This window comes from Oculina patagonica, chromosome 5 (genome assembly GCF_052425735.1).
Source record: "Oculina patagonica isolate OP01 chromosome 5, crgOcupat, whole genome shotgun sequence".
In the NCBI taxonomy this organism is placed as follows: Eukaryota; Metazoa; Cnidaria; class Anthozoa; order Scleractinia; family Oculinidae; genus Oculina; species Oculina patagonica.
In genome coordinates this window covers 25,832,621-25,844,796 of record NC_135762.1, presented here as the reverse complement: position 1 = coordinate 25,844,796, position 12,176 = coordinate 25,832,621, and the positions used below count along the sequence as shown (strand labels likewise).

Genomic DNA, 12,176 nt, shown 5'->3' with positions numbered 1-12,176 from the left:
ATTGACTGCTCGCTCATAGAAAACACCAGTGTTGTTTTATTTTTGTTTCAAGGTATGACATAGAAATATGCAAACTCTGTGAGTGTGACGGTATCAACATCAAAAGGGCTTCCTCGTACAATTCTTTAGCCTTTGGTAAATATTGTGGACGATACAGTGACAAGTATTTGGAATCTCAACGCCGTTCGGGAATACCAGTATATGAAACGACGCTGTACGTGCGTTTTGTGTCGGATGACACTGTTCATCGCAAAGGATTCAACTTTTCCTTTGTGGCTTTCTCTGGCAGTGGTAAGTTAAGCAATAAATTAGTGTTCAGTCCCAGTGGTGTACTGTCCGAAAATTCTAAAATTAAATGAGACTTAACATCAGTCGATGTTTAATCAAAATTCTTTCTTGTCGCATGATAGTTTCAGATCCTCTTAGTATGTACCACAAGCGAATTTATAATCGTCAAAGTAGTTTATACGTCACTGGTATTATAAAACGTGGGAATCAATCTACACTTAACATCATGTAATAATCAACCTTTTTTAATCCATACGTAGGTGGCAGAGAGTCCTATCTGAATGCATCCAAAGATGAAACCATTGAGTTTGGAACACCTAAAGTTGGCATCCAAAACTATCCTGCAGCTTTTGCGCAGCAGTGGTTTTTAATTGTCCCTGAAGGAAGACAGATCCAGATCGACTTCGACATTTTCGAACTGGAGAAGAGTGAGAAATGCAGGAACGACTACGTTGAGTTCCGAGAAGTCAATGACCCAAGATACTTCAGGGGGTACCGTGGCCCAATCCTGACCGGACACCTGTGTGGCAGTTCAAAGCCGAGCACCATACAGAGCTCAGGAAACATGGTTTGGGTGCACTTCAAAAGCGACTACAACGCTACCACAGTCTACAAGGGATTTAAGGCCTCCTTTAAAGCAGGTGTGTATTGGAAACAACACTTAAGCTTATAAAGACTCCCAGCTATTCTCCATCGGTTTATATAATCCTTTAGATTTATAACGATGTTTTTGGCGTTCCTTACCTCTATAGATCTCTTGCTGTTTGCAAATACATCATAATGAAAAACCGAGACAAATAGTGACAATCAACTCATAAATAGTTACATAAATGGATGGAGCTTTCTATCATGCAGTTTAAAATTTCCGTAACTGATCTTCTAACTTAGGGTTATATTAGGGTGAGGGTTAGTGCCAGGATGAGCTGAAAATCAGGCACTCCCGCATAGAATCCCTGTAAAAAGGAGAGCCGTTACAGTAGTAAAATTCGCAATCTACGTGTTTTTTTTATTTATTTTTTTCAGGTCAGAAAAGGTTGTCCGTCAGCAACCCATTGACGCTTCTGTTCCTCTCAGTTTTGCTCATGGTTGCATCAAAAAAAAGCGTGTTCTAAATCCGTCAAGGGTGTTCCAATCAAGTCTTCATCGAATGCAGCTGCGGAAGCAGTTTTTTTTTTTTTTTGCTTTAAACATAAACAGCATTTTTGTCTACCCTTGCTGTAAGCTTATAAAGATAACATTTAAAAAATGCGTTAGCTGATAGTGTACTGTGTTCCACGGCTTATATTATTATAATTTGTTAAATATTTGATCAGCAGGGATTTGCTACAGCAAATACATAAGAAGAACCAAGAAAGATTTAATACTGCTCGACGTTTCGGAGTCATCTTGACTCCATTATCAAGATATTCTGTACAAGTCTCTTGATAATGGATGGAGTCAAGATGACTCCGAAACGTCGAGCAGTATTAAATCTTTCTTGGTTCTTCTTATGAATTTGTTAAATTGTCAATTAAAATATAAAGTTTGCATCCAAGTCAGCTACTGTATTTGATGTTTCTCTCACCAATCGACTTAAAACTTCAATAAGCTCCGAGCTGAGCTTATCGAATTATTGGATACGTTAACAAACTCTGCATTACCTTAAGAGTTCTTTGTGTCCTTCATCGACCCGCTTTAAAGTATTGAATGATTTATATTTCGGGTTCCTTCTAGATCCTTTGCTTCCTTTTTCGCTTATAGACAAAAAGCCACAACAGGTGAATTAAATCTCAAACCCATACCATTTATATAGGAAAGTACCTCCCTTCCACTGTTATAGTTATGACCTCAGTGGACATAGGGTCCATTGTGTCCTGTTATAAGCGGGCTTAAAATATGGTGTCCTTTTCTGAATATAATGAAAACATACGAGCGAAAACATCGATTAATTTCCGCGCGCTTTTTTGGGACGATGACGTCACACGATACAAAATCAGACTGTTAGAATCAGACGCTGTACTCCTTCCGATTTTATGGCCATACGATTTTATCGACAAGACCAAACCAAGAAATAGAACTTTGGTTTCGGTTCCAGCCGCCCCTCTCGGGGGATAATGCCACTTTAATTTGCTACTGCCATCAGCATACATGTCACAATTAGGCCCAGGCCAAACGTCAAACTAGACATGACACGAACTAAACTGCAGTTTTGGGTCGACCCAAACAGGTAATCGTATTAAGCTCGACCGTTGGGTCAAACATCGAACATAGTTCGTCGAACCGACATCGAACCAAAGTTAGAGAAGCAAGTACGAATATTTCGAGGCTAAAAATACATTGTAAGATTTATTCATTAAGTTCGTTTCATGAAAAGATTTACGTTTGTCCCACAGTTGATCTTCACACGTTCTATCCCAGTTCTATCCGTCTGAAGCAGAAGGAAAGAACTTGTTGGTCGATCTTAATTCAGTCGGACGAACTCAACTGAGTCAAACGACGAAGTTTTCATGAATTTAATTCGCTCAGTTTAGTTCGTTTCATGTGAAGTTCGATGTTTTGTGTTGCATTTTTGAGATGACTTATGAAAATAAAACAACAAGGACCCGTTAAAAGAACCTTGCTTAGCTTTACTAGTAAGCTGCCCCTCATTAGATATAACACCATGATGCGATGTGGCAATTTTTAAATATACCCGATCATTCCGGTAAAAACAAGAGCAATTCCTCTGAAGAAAATTTCACTGAAATGGAACTCTCCATTTGATTTCCCAACGAAACAATGTATTGATATTCTTCGATACAAATGGGAAGCGTTACTAACTAAGACGAAACGGTCCGTCCGTTGGCTGCACTTTTAGTGTGGATCCCAGACCCTTCGTTTTTCCCTCGGTCATGTACTGGAGAAGAGATCTAGGGTAAAGTATGTCCTTCCGCTCCACCGGTAATTTTGATGTGCGCATGCGTAAGTCTCTGACCGTACCGCTGAAATTTTATAATGAGTATATCGCTGTGAATGGCTTGTCTAGCGTTTTTTTTTTTTGTACTTTTGCAGGCACTTTATCTCATACAGACACTTGAAAGCAAGGCTGATCATATTACGTGAAAAAAAGACTTTGCGAGACAACACCACGACTAGAACCGATACAGCAGGATTGCAACCGCAGACAGCTGTTTCGTCGTTATTGCGACTCTTCAGTGCGGTGTAGCGAATCTAAATGACGCCAGCTCGGAGAGCCAACGCAAATAAATTGCCCAATAACCCGAACACTGTTATTGGGCAATTTATTTGCGTTGGCTCTCCGAGCTGGCTTCATTTAGATGAAGAGTCGCAATAACGACGAAACAGCTGTCTGCGGTTGCAATCCTGCTGTTAGTATCGGTTCTAGTCGTGGTGTTGTCTCGCAAAGTCTATCTTTCACGTAGTATGATCAGCCTTGCTTTCAGTTGTCTGTTATTTCATTTTATTGCTGATCAGATCTCTCAGTAGATCCTACGAATAGCAGCATTATCGTTTGCGGTCCCTTGCAGTTTTAGTCTTACTTTATCTCATAAATTATTGTCATATTGCCCACCCCCCTCCCCTGGCTCCGCGGTCCCTGAACTTGCTTTCATTTTCGTTTTACGGAAGAAAATAACAGAACTACAATAAGTGTAACATTTTTCTGATGTGTCTTTTTATTGTGTTTATTTGTGCAATTTCAAACCATCATTCTGGTTTTGGGAGACTTACGAAGCATTTACAAATTCTCTCTTCATATTTGCGAAGTTGCATACCGGTTACACGCTGTCAAATGGACAAATATCACAACTATTATGTAACTAGGGTATATAGAAATACCGGTATAATTACAATACAATACAGGGAAATAATTAAGTGTCGGGCTTTGACCGGCACTTATCATAATTATTTTGTAAATTATGGAGAGGGTGGTAAAGGTTTTTCGTGATCCATGAAAGGCCTTTTTCCCGCGAATTGTGATTTGTGAAATGGCTTTTTTTCATTGTGAAACGTGATTTGGATTCACATAGCCGTAAACCGTGGTTCGACTTTTTTCCAGGACGATTTCAAAATGACTGGTTTTTAAGCTTTTTCCTTCCAAAATTTTACCCTTAAGCGTTTTTAAACAAGACTACCTGTGGTAAATTGCGTGACCAGTGCATGACCGTGACTGATCGTCATTCTGGTCCCAGGTCACTCCACTCACATAGGTAATTTGACATCTTTTATCTTGGTTTCGTGAAATGGCTATTTTATTTTGGTTAAAACGTAAAAAAAGGCCAATTATTTTTTTTAATGAAAGGAGATCCAGACACCCTTTACCACCCTCTATATGAAATAACGGTTTTTACAATACTATACACTCCGGTAATTTCTCAAAAAATTGATGTTCTTGAAAAATTTAGTGTTCTTTGATGATAACTGTTCACACAATTGTAACTTAGTAACTGAAGACTTGATTGGAGCACACTTGTTATAATTAGAACAAGCTGTTCTTTGATGCGACCATGAGCAAAGCCGAGAGGAACAGAAGCGTCATTGGTTTGCTGACAGACAGTTTCCCCTGACCTGAAAAGTACAAACAAGTAAATTGTTGATTAGAAAAGACATTTTCTATCCCTTGTCCTGCTATACTACGTTATACTTTCGATAGGCGTTACTTAAAGAGGTCGTTTGTTTTATTGAAAACAGGTAGAATATATTATAGTCTCCTTCGCAGGCGTTATTTGGGTTGTCACGCAACACGTCTCCCCAATTTAACAAATGGTAAACGTCACAGCGTGCACTATTGAGTTACAGATGCACGCGGGAGGTTGCTAAGCACGAAAGATGCGTAAGAGTCGCCCGAGGCGATAGCCGAGGGCGACTCTAGCTTCTTGAGTGCTTAGCAAATCTCCCAAGTGTATCTGTAACTCAATAGTGCACGCTGTGACGTTTACCATTTGTTTTATAGCACAACTTTTAGGCGATTTATTAAAGTTTCTTTGAGGTAAAGTGCGCGCGCTTATTTGAACAATTGCGTGTAGTGCTCGCGTAAACGCTGACGAAATCCTAAAAGAAAAATACAAACAAAACCAAGTTTTGAATTATTTCAAACTTGCATTATACCTCAAAGTCTTTCAGCATTGTGGAGAAATGGTTTTCTTATGTTTAGCTTTTCAAATTTTACAGGAAAATCGAGAAAACAAGTAAAAACTCGTGAAGTAGTGGCAATTTCTTGTGCCATGTCGCATCAGATCAGTGCGCGCGCTCAGGTTGAAGGCATACTCAGCGTGCACCCATGGGCAAATAGTAGACGCTAAATTAACCAATCAGAACGCGCGCTTTACTTTAGTTGTGCTATAATAAGAGTTGCGTGACGAACCAAGCACCCCTGCTATAGTCCCGTCTATCTAGAAACCAAAAAAATACATCCGGTTATAGCCACCCCCCCCCCCCGGATATAAGCCCTTCTGTTGGATGACAGTACTCAAATGTTGCTTTATTATGACTTTTTAACTTAGAAACGTATTTCGATCAACACTGCCGTGGCATGTTTCGAAACGTTTTTCTTTTTTCGGTTTTCGGTTGTACACGTCCTGATTTATTGAAAAGAAGAAGGTTTAGCATACCTGCTGGACTCCAACCACATTCAGTTATTTCATTATTGTGTTCTTCGCCATTTATACTTGTTATAATGATGATATTTTACAAACTTTGTGTGTTAAAATTCTTCCAAGCCCTTTCCCCCTTCCCCTTCTCCCTCCAGAAAAACCCGATCCCTTCTAAAGTGAGCAAGCGGTGGTTCTAGGATTCTAGAGGAGGAATATGAATTTCTACTTAAGGTGGTTTAAGGTTCTGTTCTAGAAAGAAGAAACACATACCTGCTTTAAAGGAGGCCTTGAATCCATCGTAGACAGTTGTAGAGTTGCTGTCGCTTCTAAATTGCACCCAGATCATGTTCCCTGCACTCTGTATGGTGCTCGGCTTTGAACTGCCACACAGGCGTCCGGTCAGGATTGGGCCGTATACTCCCTGAATGTACCTCGTTCCGTCATTTAAGTAAAAGGTGGCTTCGCGGACTTCAACATAGTCGTTTTTGCAGTCCTCGCTCTGTTCTAGGTTGAATGTATCGAAGCTTAGCTCAACCTGTCGTCCCTCAGGAACAATCAAAAACCATTGGTGCGAGAAACTGTGAGGATAGTTTTGGATGCCAACTTTTGGTGTTCCAAACTCAATGGTTTCCTCTTCGGTCGCATTGAGGTAGGACGCGTCGCCAGCTGTGAATGAAGTGAAATAGTTTTGTTAGTTATTCTTTGCATACTGACACTACATGTAGAATAGACCATAAAATCTGACTTATGACAATTAACTAATGACAATTTCTAAAAACTTTTTCACTCTGCGAGAGGGTTTATATAATTATATAATTATTGAAAAACAGCAAAAACAGGAGATTCAATTATTGTTAACAAGTATTTACAAGAAAACTGGCAAAGCAAATGCATCCATTACAATCATTGTGAGAGGGAGTTCCAGAGTAGAATCAGTCAGCGCATACCCAGATTGCCTCAAAGCAGAAATAACTTCAACCTCATACCAAGAGGCCGCTTATATTTTTGCTCGCCACTGAACGCGGGCTCTAGCCGGTTGCGAATTTTTGAGCATGCGCAGAGGTTTTTTCGACTGTCAGCCCATCAGATTCGAGCAGAAGCCCATAAATCGCAGATTTCAAAATTGAAACTTGCCAGACTCCGCGTTCATAGTGATGAGTAAAAGAAACAGCCTGGGGGGGGGGGGTACTCCCTATATGGCCTATACTGGGAGGAAAAAAAGGTTCAATTTCTGTCAAAATGGTATATAAAAGGGTAAGGGGTTAGAGGTCGGGGCGGAGCTTCCCCGTTTAAAAGTTACAGAAACAGCTAGAAAAACACGCTGTATTTGATTTGACTCGTTACTTAGTTTAATTAAGATGCAAACGACAAAAAACACAGCGGCTAAAATAATAGTTTCCAGTAATACGTGTCAACTTACAGGATGTGGAGCCAGCGACATACGTGAAGTTGAATCCTTTATGATGAACAGTGTCATCTGACACAAAACGAATGTATGCAGTATGCGAACCAGCAGCATCCTCGAGCGCGTACCCTTCTAGATCTATGAACTTCAAATAATTGGGGGTATATCTGCCACAGCTTTTGGAAGCATACTTCAATGAAGAGTAGGAGGTCGACATTTGGAGGTAGTCGCAATCACAACTTTTACACTCTTCTATATTAAACCTGAAGAAACACAAATAAAACAACACGTTTAACTCTCTTTTTTCTCCTCCACAGAGGCCTCTTTCGTGTTCCGCGCGGGCTCGGAAATGGGGAGAGGTGAAAAGTAAGCGTACGGAGCCTGGAGAGAATCGAAACGAAAGCGCGCGGGGGATACTGGGAAGGGAAAAGGAAAGGCGAGAGCATTTTTTTCGGCATTTTTTGGGAAGACGAGCATTTTTTTCGTTTTTTCTTCAAAAAAGAATTGCTAGCATTTTCTGTCACTTTTCATGACTGTGATCCAGATTTTCAGCACTCAGAACTCAGAAGGATAAATAATCCTAAAGTTTTACAATTTTGATTACATAATTTGATTGTTTTCTGTCTGTTTCGACTGTTTGTGCGTTGTGTTACTTGTGTACTTGTGTTGTGTTACTTGTGTTTGAAATAAAACAAAGCATTTTTTGGAATTCAAGTGGCATTTTTAAGGAAATCAGGCATTATTTTAGCATTTTTTGGCTTTATGCGAGAATTTCTAGTAGCATTAAATGCCAGTTTTACTAGCATAATCGAGAAAGGCCTAGTCGTCACCCGCGCTCGCCTTATTTTTCATTTTTCATGTTTTTCGCCTTTCCCCACTAAAGGAGCCTCTGCGGAGGAGAGATTTTAGCTTTCATATGACGTCTGGTAGGTAAACACTTCAGCGACTGCCTCCCCAGGGACCGGTCGGTAAGGCGAGAAACAGAAAGCGTGGGGATATATGGTTTGCATCAGATTATCTAACAATTAGTATATGGATATTAGTAATGAATAGCGTTTCTGGCGCGCGCTGATTGGCTACTCATCAAACTCTGAATAACCTTTGCTATTCAACTCAGTGTCGGTGGCTAGTGGTGAATATTCACCTCGCCGCTTCGCGGCTCGGTAATTTTGAGCAATTAATTAGGCTCGGTATTTTGAGCAATCAATGGCGTATCAATTTGCGCAAAGTCACTTTTTTGTGAATTTCTGCTCTCTTTTAAGCCCCGCAACCTCGTTTCCTTGGACTATCTCCCCCCTCTCCCCTCCCCCCAGAGCGAGCGAGAGAGAGAGGGGCGGGATAAGAGGTTGCAAGGCCCATTCCACGTTTGCAAAATATAATTACCGGTAACTATAATTTCAACTTAAGTGCGTAAGTTGTTTTAATTTTTTTTCTCAAAAACTTCGAAGATGAACTTACATTTCAAACACATAACCAATGGAAGAGTAAGTGTCTGGAACTTCAATTATCCAACATTTTGTTTCGTTTACACCATAATCGTAATGTTCGATGCTTCCACTCGATGATGTTATGTTGGTAAAACCATTGGGGCAAACTGTTAAGAATGCAAAAAGAAAAACAATCAATTATTCTCGCCACTATTACTCTTCAAGTAAAAACAGGATAAACCAAAAAATAAATATTTTTTGTTGTTTGTAATAAAGCTACAAGAAGTGAACCGAATCTATAAATTTCCTTAATGACCACTTGTGACCAAAGCGTGCTCTATCAGTGTGCTATATAAGAGTTTGTACTTCCAAAGGATAAGAAAAATGTTTTGGCAATTTCCTTAAAATAGTTTTCCGCGATCCAACAGGGACGAAAACTTAAAGGAACTGTATCACGGATTTAAGATCATTTAAGCCAAATTTAGACAACGGAAAGTGGCAACCAAATTGGGTAACATATAAAGATAACCACTTAGAACAGTGAAGGAACAATTCAATAGCACAGCAAATAAAAAAGAAGGTACGGATGGACACAATTGAAGGAGATTGAAATGGATTTATCTAGTATTTTATTATTATATCTGTATAATAGTACACTATATACCTTTGAAATTTCAAGAAATTGAAAGCAAAACATATTATAAAGCCATTATATAATGACTGGACCACACTACCAAGTGCTTTAAAGAAACTGATGCCGAAAACTATTTTTAAATACAAACTGAAACAGTTTTTATTAAATCATTTTTTAACCTTAGTTAGTAGTATTTATATTCTTGTTTTAGTTTTTAATCTTAGTTAGCGTATCCGCATAGGTTTTCTCTTTCTATTGTATTTTAGATTTTAATGTATTTCAAGGTTTAACATTTATTTTCTCAGAGGGCCCTCCTGAAAACCACCCCTAGGTGATTGGAGGCCTCCTCTTAAAATATTATGTATTATTATTATTTATTATTGATTGCGATAGGGGTTTTTGAAATACTGTTGGGCTGAACAGTTTCAAAGTTAGTCTCGGTTGTTTGTAACTTTAAATTCTAATGCCCTGGAGAAATTCTTGGTAGAAATAAAGCTATGATAGTGTCATTGAGACCCAAAGAAGTAATTTATTTGCAGATATTTAGTTTCATAGCAAGTATTTGGTAAAAGTTTATAAAATAGACTAAATTCAGTCGTGACGCAGTCCCTTTAAAGTGCCTAAATCTACCTTCGCTAAAAGTGATCAGTATATATTTTATTTATCATCGAAATATTACTTTAAAAAAATCTGCCTTGTACAGGTTAAGGCCTACTCTGGGACCCAAAATCGCCCAAAATCGCCTAAAGTCGCCCAAATTCGCTCTAAAGTATGGATATTTTCTGTAACAATGCTTTATGATGTACCAGGATGATTCCCATGTACATGTATACAACAACTGTACTTAGGTCGGTCACCTAAAATTGCCTAAAAGGTCACCTAAAATTGCCTAAAGTCGCTCAAAATCGCCCAAAGTCGCCTAAAGTCGCCCAAAATCGCCTTAAATCGCCCAAAATCGCCCGTAATTTTGGACTGTCCAAATGGTATTTTGTACATAAATAGATTTACTTTTTTACCCGTTTTTATTATGTAAATAGCTAGCCATGTATATAGTCTTTTTTTAATCACATAAATAGATTTACTTTTTTTTACACTTTTTTTATTATGTAAATAGCTTCTTTTTTAACTTATTTTAACTTTAAATTATTAATTTTAATAGTTGTACAATGATAGGTTTAAGTTTTTTTAAAGTTTTTTTTATTAGTCAGGTGTCCACAATTAGTAGAGGGGACTTTTCCCCTCAGCTAAACATTTTTAGACACGATAATAAAGTTATTCATTCATTATTCATTCAAATAGAATAACTTACTTGAATCGCAAGTTCCTTGTCCAGCGAATAGCGCCAGAACTGAAACAAGAATAAATCATATTAGAAAACTGTTGAGGTAACACTTACAGAAGGTAAAACAGTAAATAGATACTCAGTGGATACTGTAGAATTCCGGTTATAAGCCCCCCGCTTATAAGCCCCCCCCCCCCCCGGTTATAGGCCCATCTACCTGGAAACAAAAAAATACATCCGATTATAAGCCCCCCCGGATATAAGCCCCCTCTGCCGGATGACAGTACTGAACAAGGCTAAATTTTGCTTTATTATGCGTTTTCAACTTAAAAACGTATTTCGATCAACACTCCCGAGACTCGTTTCGAAACGTTTTTTTCATTCCGCTTATAAGCCCTCCCGGATATAAGCCCCTCCACTTATAAGCCCACCCAAAATCCCTTACGAAGTTGTATAAGCCCAGGGCTTATAACCGGAATTCTACGGTATACTTCTTCCTTTGCAAATGTCATTTTTTTTATCGCCGACTCTTCTACTCTTAGAGCTAGTATCTGTTACACAACTCTCATTCGTTAATTTGTCTTGTTGCTAAGTAACAAACACCATGGGTCTTTACGTACGAGTGATTGCCCGTTCAATAAAGACAACATGGTCTTATATTTTGCCGCGTTAAATTCGATTTACATCGATCTGAAAATAATCAATATTTTCTTCATCCGCTTCAAAACTGTAATAGTAGAAAGATGTTAACTAGAAAGTAATTTTTGGTTCTAAAATACGCGCGATACCAATTCGCTTCCATTCGAATTTAAGATCGAACACACCAAGTACAAATTAGAAGCCAGAATTTAAGCTCGCTTATTCTCTTCCAGGAAGGAAGAGCTTTTATATTTCTGATCATGCCTGAGTTAAATTCATTAACCTTAGGCTTATCGAAAATAAAAGTAACAGACGCCGATTTCACGGTCCCGCGCTTCCTGGACTAATATTTGTTATTTATTCCAGTCGCTTACCTATTACGATCAGAAATTGTACCATTGAAGATCCCTGAAACACCATAATAAGGGGACTTGTAATACTTAACGTAAAACGGATTTCTTAAAACTCGCCGCCTTCGAGATCAATGAGCAGCAAATGCTAACTAAGAAATTGTGAATGCATAGAACCGAAGTGCTTTTATGTAATTCTCAGTAACTAAGCAACGAAAATAAACACTTGTATTGTATGGAAAAATTGCCCTAACAAAGGCTGTTGAATTTTCAGTAACTAAGCAACGAAAATAAACATTACTATTGTTTGGAAAAATTGTATTACCAAAGGCTTATTCAATTAACACTTTTGAAATGCAAACTGCTTTCCATCCGTACTTTGTATATGTAAAGCATATCATGACTAGCGAACGCGTGTTTAAAAATCTTTCAGCTTTCCAGTTGCACAACATCGTCATTTTTTTGTCTTTTATAGAATCTAACTTTTGCCTCAACTGAGCTCTCGCAAACAACCAGCGCTACTAAGCTGGACTATAGTATTGACATTTCGTCGGGTAATGGCAGTCGATCGATCGCGGCTT

General features: G+C 38.6%; 2 protein-coding genes across 2 annotated transcripts in view; one reads left to right on the top strand and one right to left on the bottom strand.

Annotated features, from left to right (window-relative positions):
* LOC144653590 (tolloid-like protein 1) overlaps positions 1–1,816 on the top strand; it is a 13,844-nt gene extending 12,028 nt beyond the window's left edge. Inside the window, exons 4-6 of the mRNA XM_078513627.1 lie at positions 53–291; positions 549–929; positions 1,312–1,816. Of these exons, the coding sequence (XP_078369753.1) occupies positions 53–291; positions 549–929; positions 1,312–1,400 (709 nt within the window). The 3' untranslated portion in view covers positions 1,401–1,816. The remainder of the gene's footprint in view (positions 1–52; positions 292–548; positions 930–1,311) is intronic.
* Positions 1,817–4,507: 2,691 nt separating this feature from the next.
* LOC144655084 (procollagen C-endopeptidase enhancer 1-like) lies at positions 4,508–11,665 on the bottom strand. The gene is made up of 6 exons (XM_078515302.1): positions 11,620–11,665; positions 10,634–10,672; positions 8,722–8,857; positions 7,279–7,526; positions 6,129–6,524; positions 4,508–4,833 (listed from the first exon to the last, which is right to left on the bottom strand). Exons 1-6 carry the CDS (start codon positions 11,663–11,665, stop codon positions 4,745–4,747), a joined length of 954 nt encoding a protein of 317 aa, XP_078371428.1. The 3' UTR covers positions 4,508–4,744.
* Positions 11,666–12,176: the final 511 nt, after the last annotated feature.

Excerpts from the sequence above, each read along its gene's own strand:
- LOC144655084 (XM_078515302.1), bottom strand. The coding sequence starts at position 11,665 with ATGGTGTTTCAGGGATCTTCAATGGTACAATTTCTGATCGTAATAG. Across the intron at positions 8,858-10,633 it reads ACAAGGAACTTGCGATTCAA|TTTGCCCCAATGGTTTTACC; the intron begins GTAAGTTATTCT and ends CATTCTTAACAG. Across the intron at positions 6,525-7,278 it reads TGTCGCTGGCTCCACATCCT|CTGGCGACGCGTCCTACCTC; the intron begins GTAAGTTGACAC and ends CTTCATTCACAG.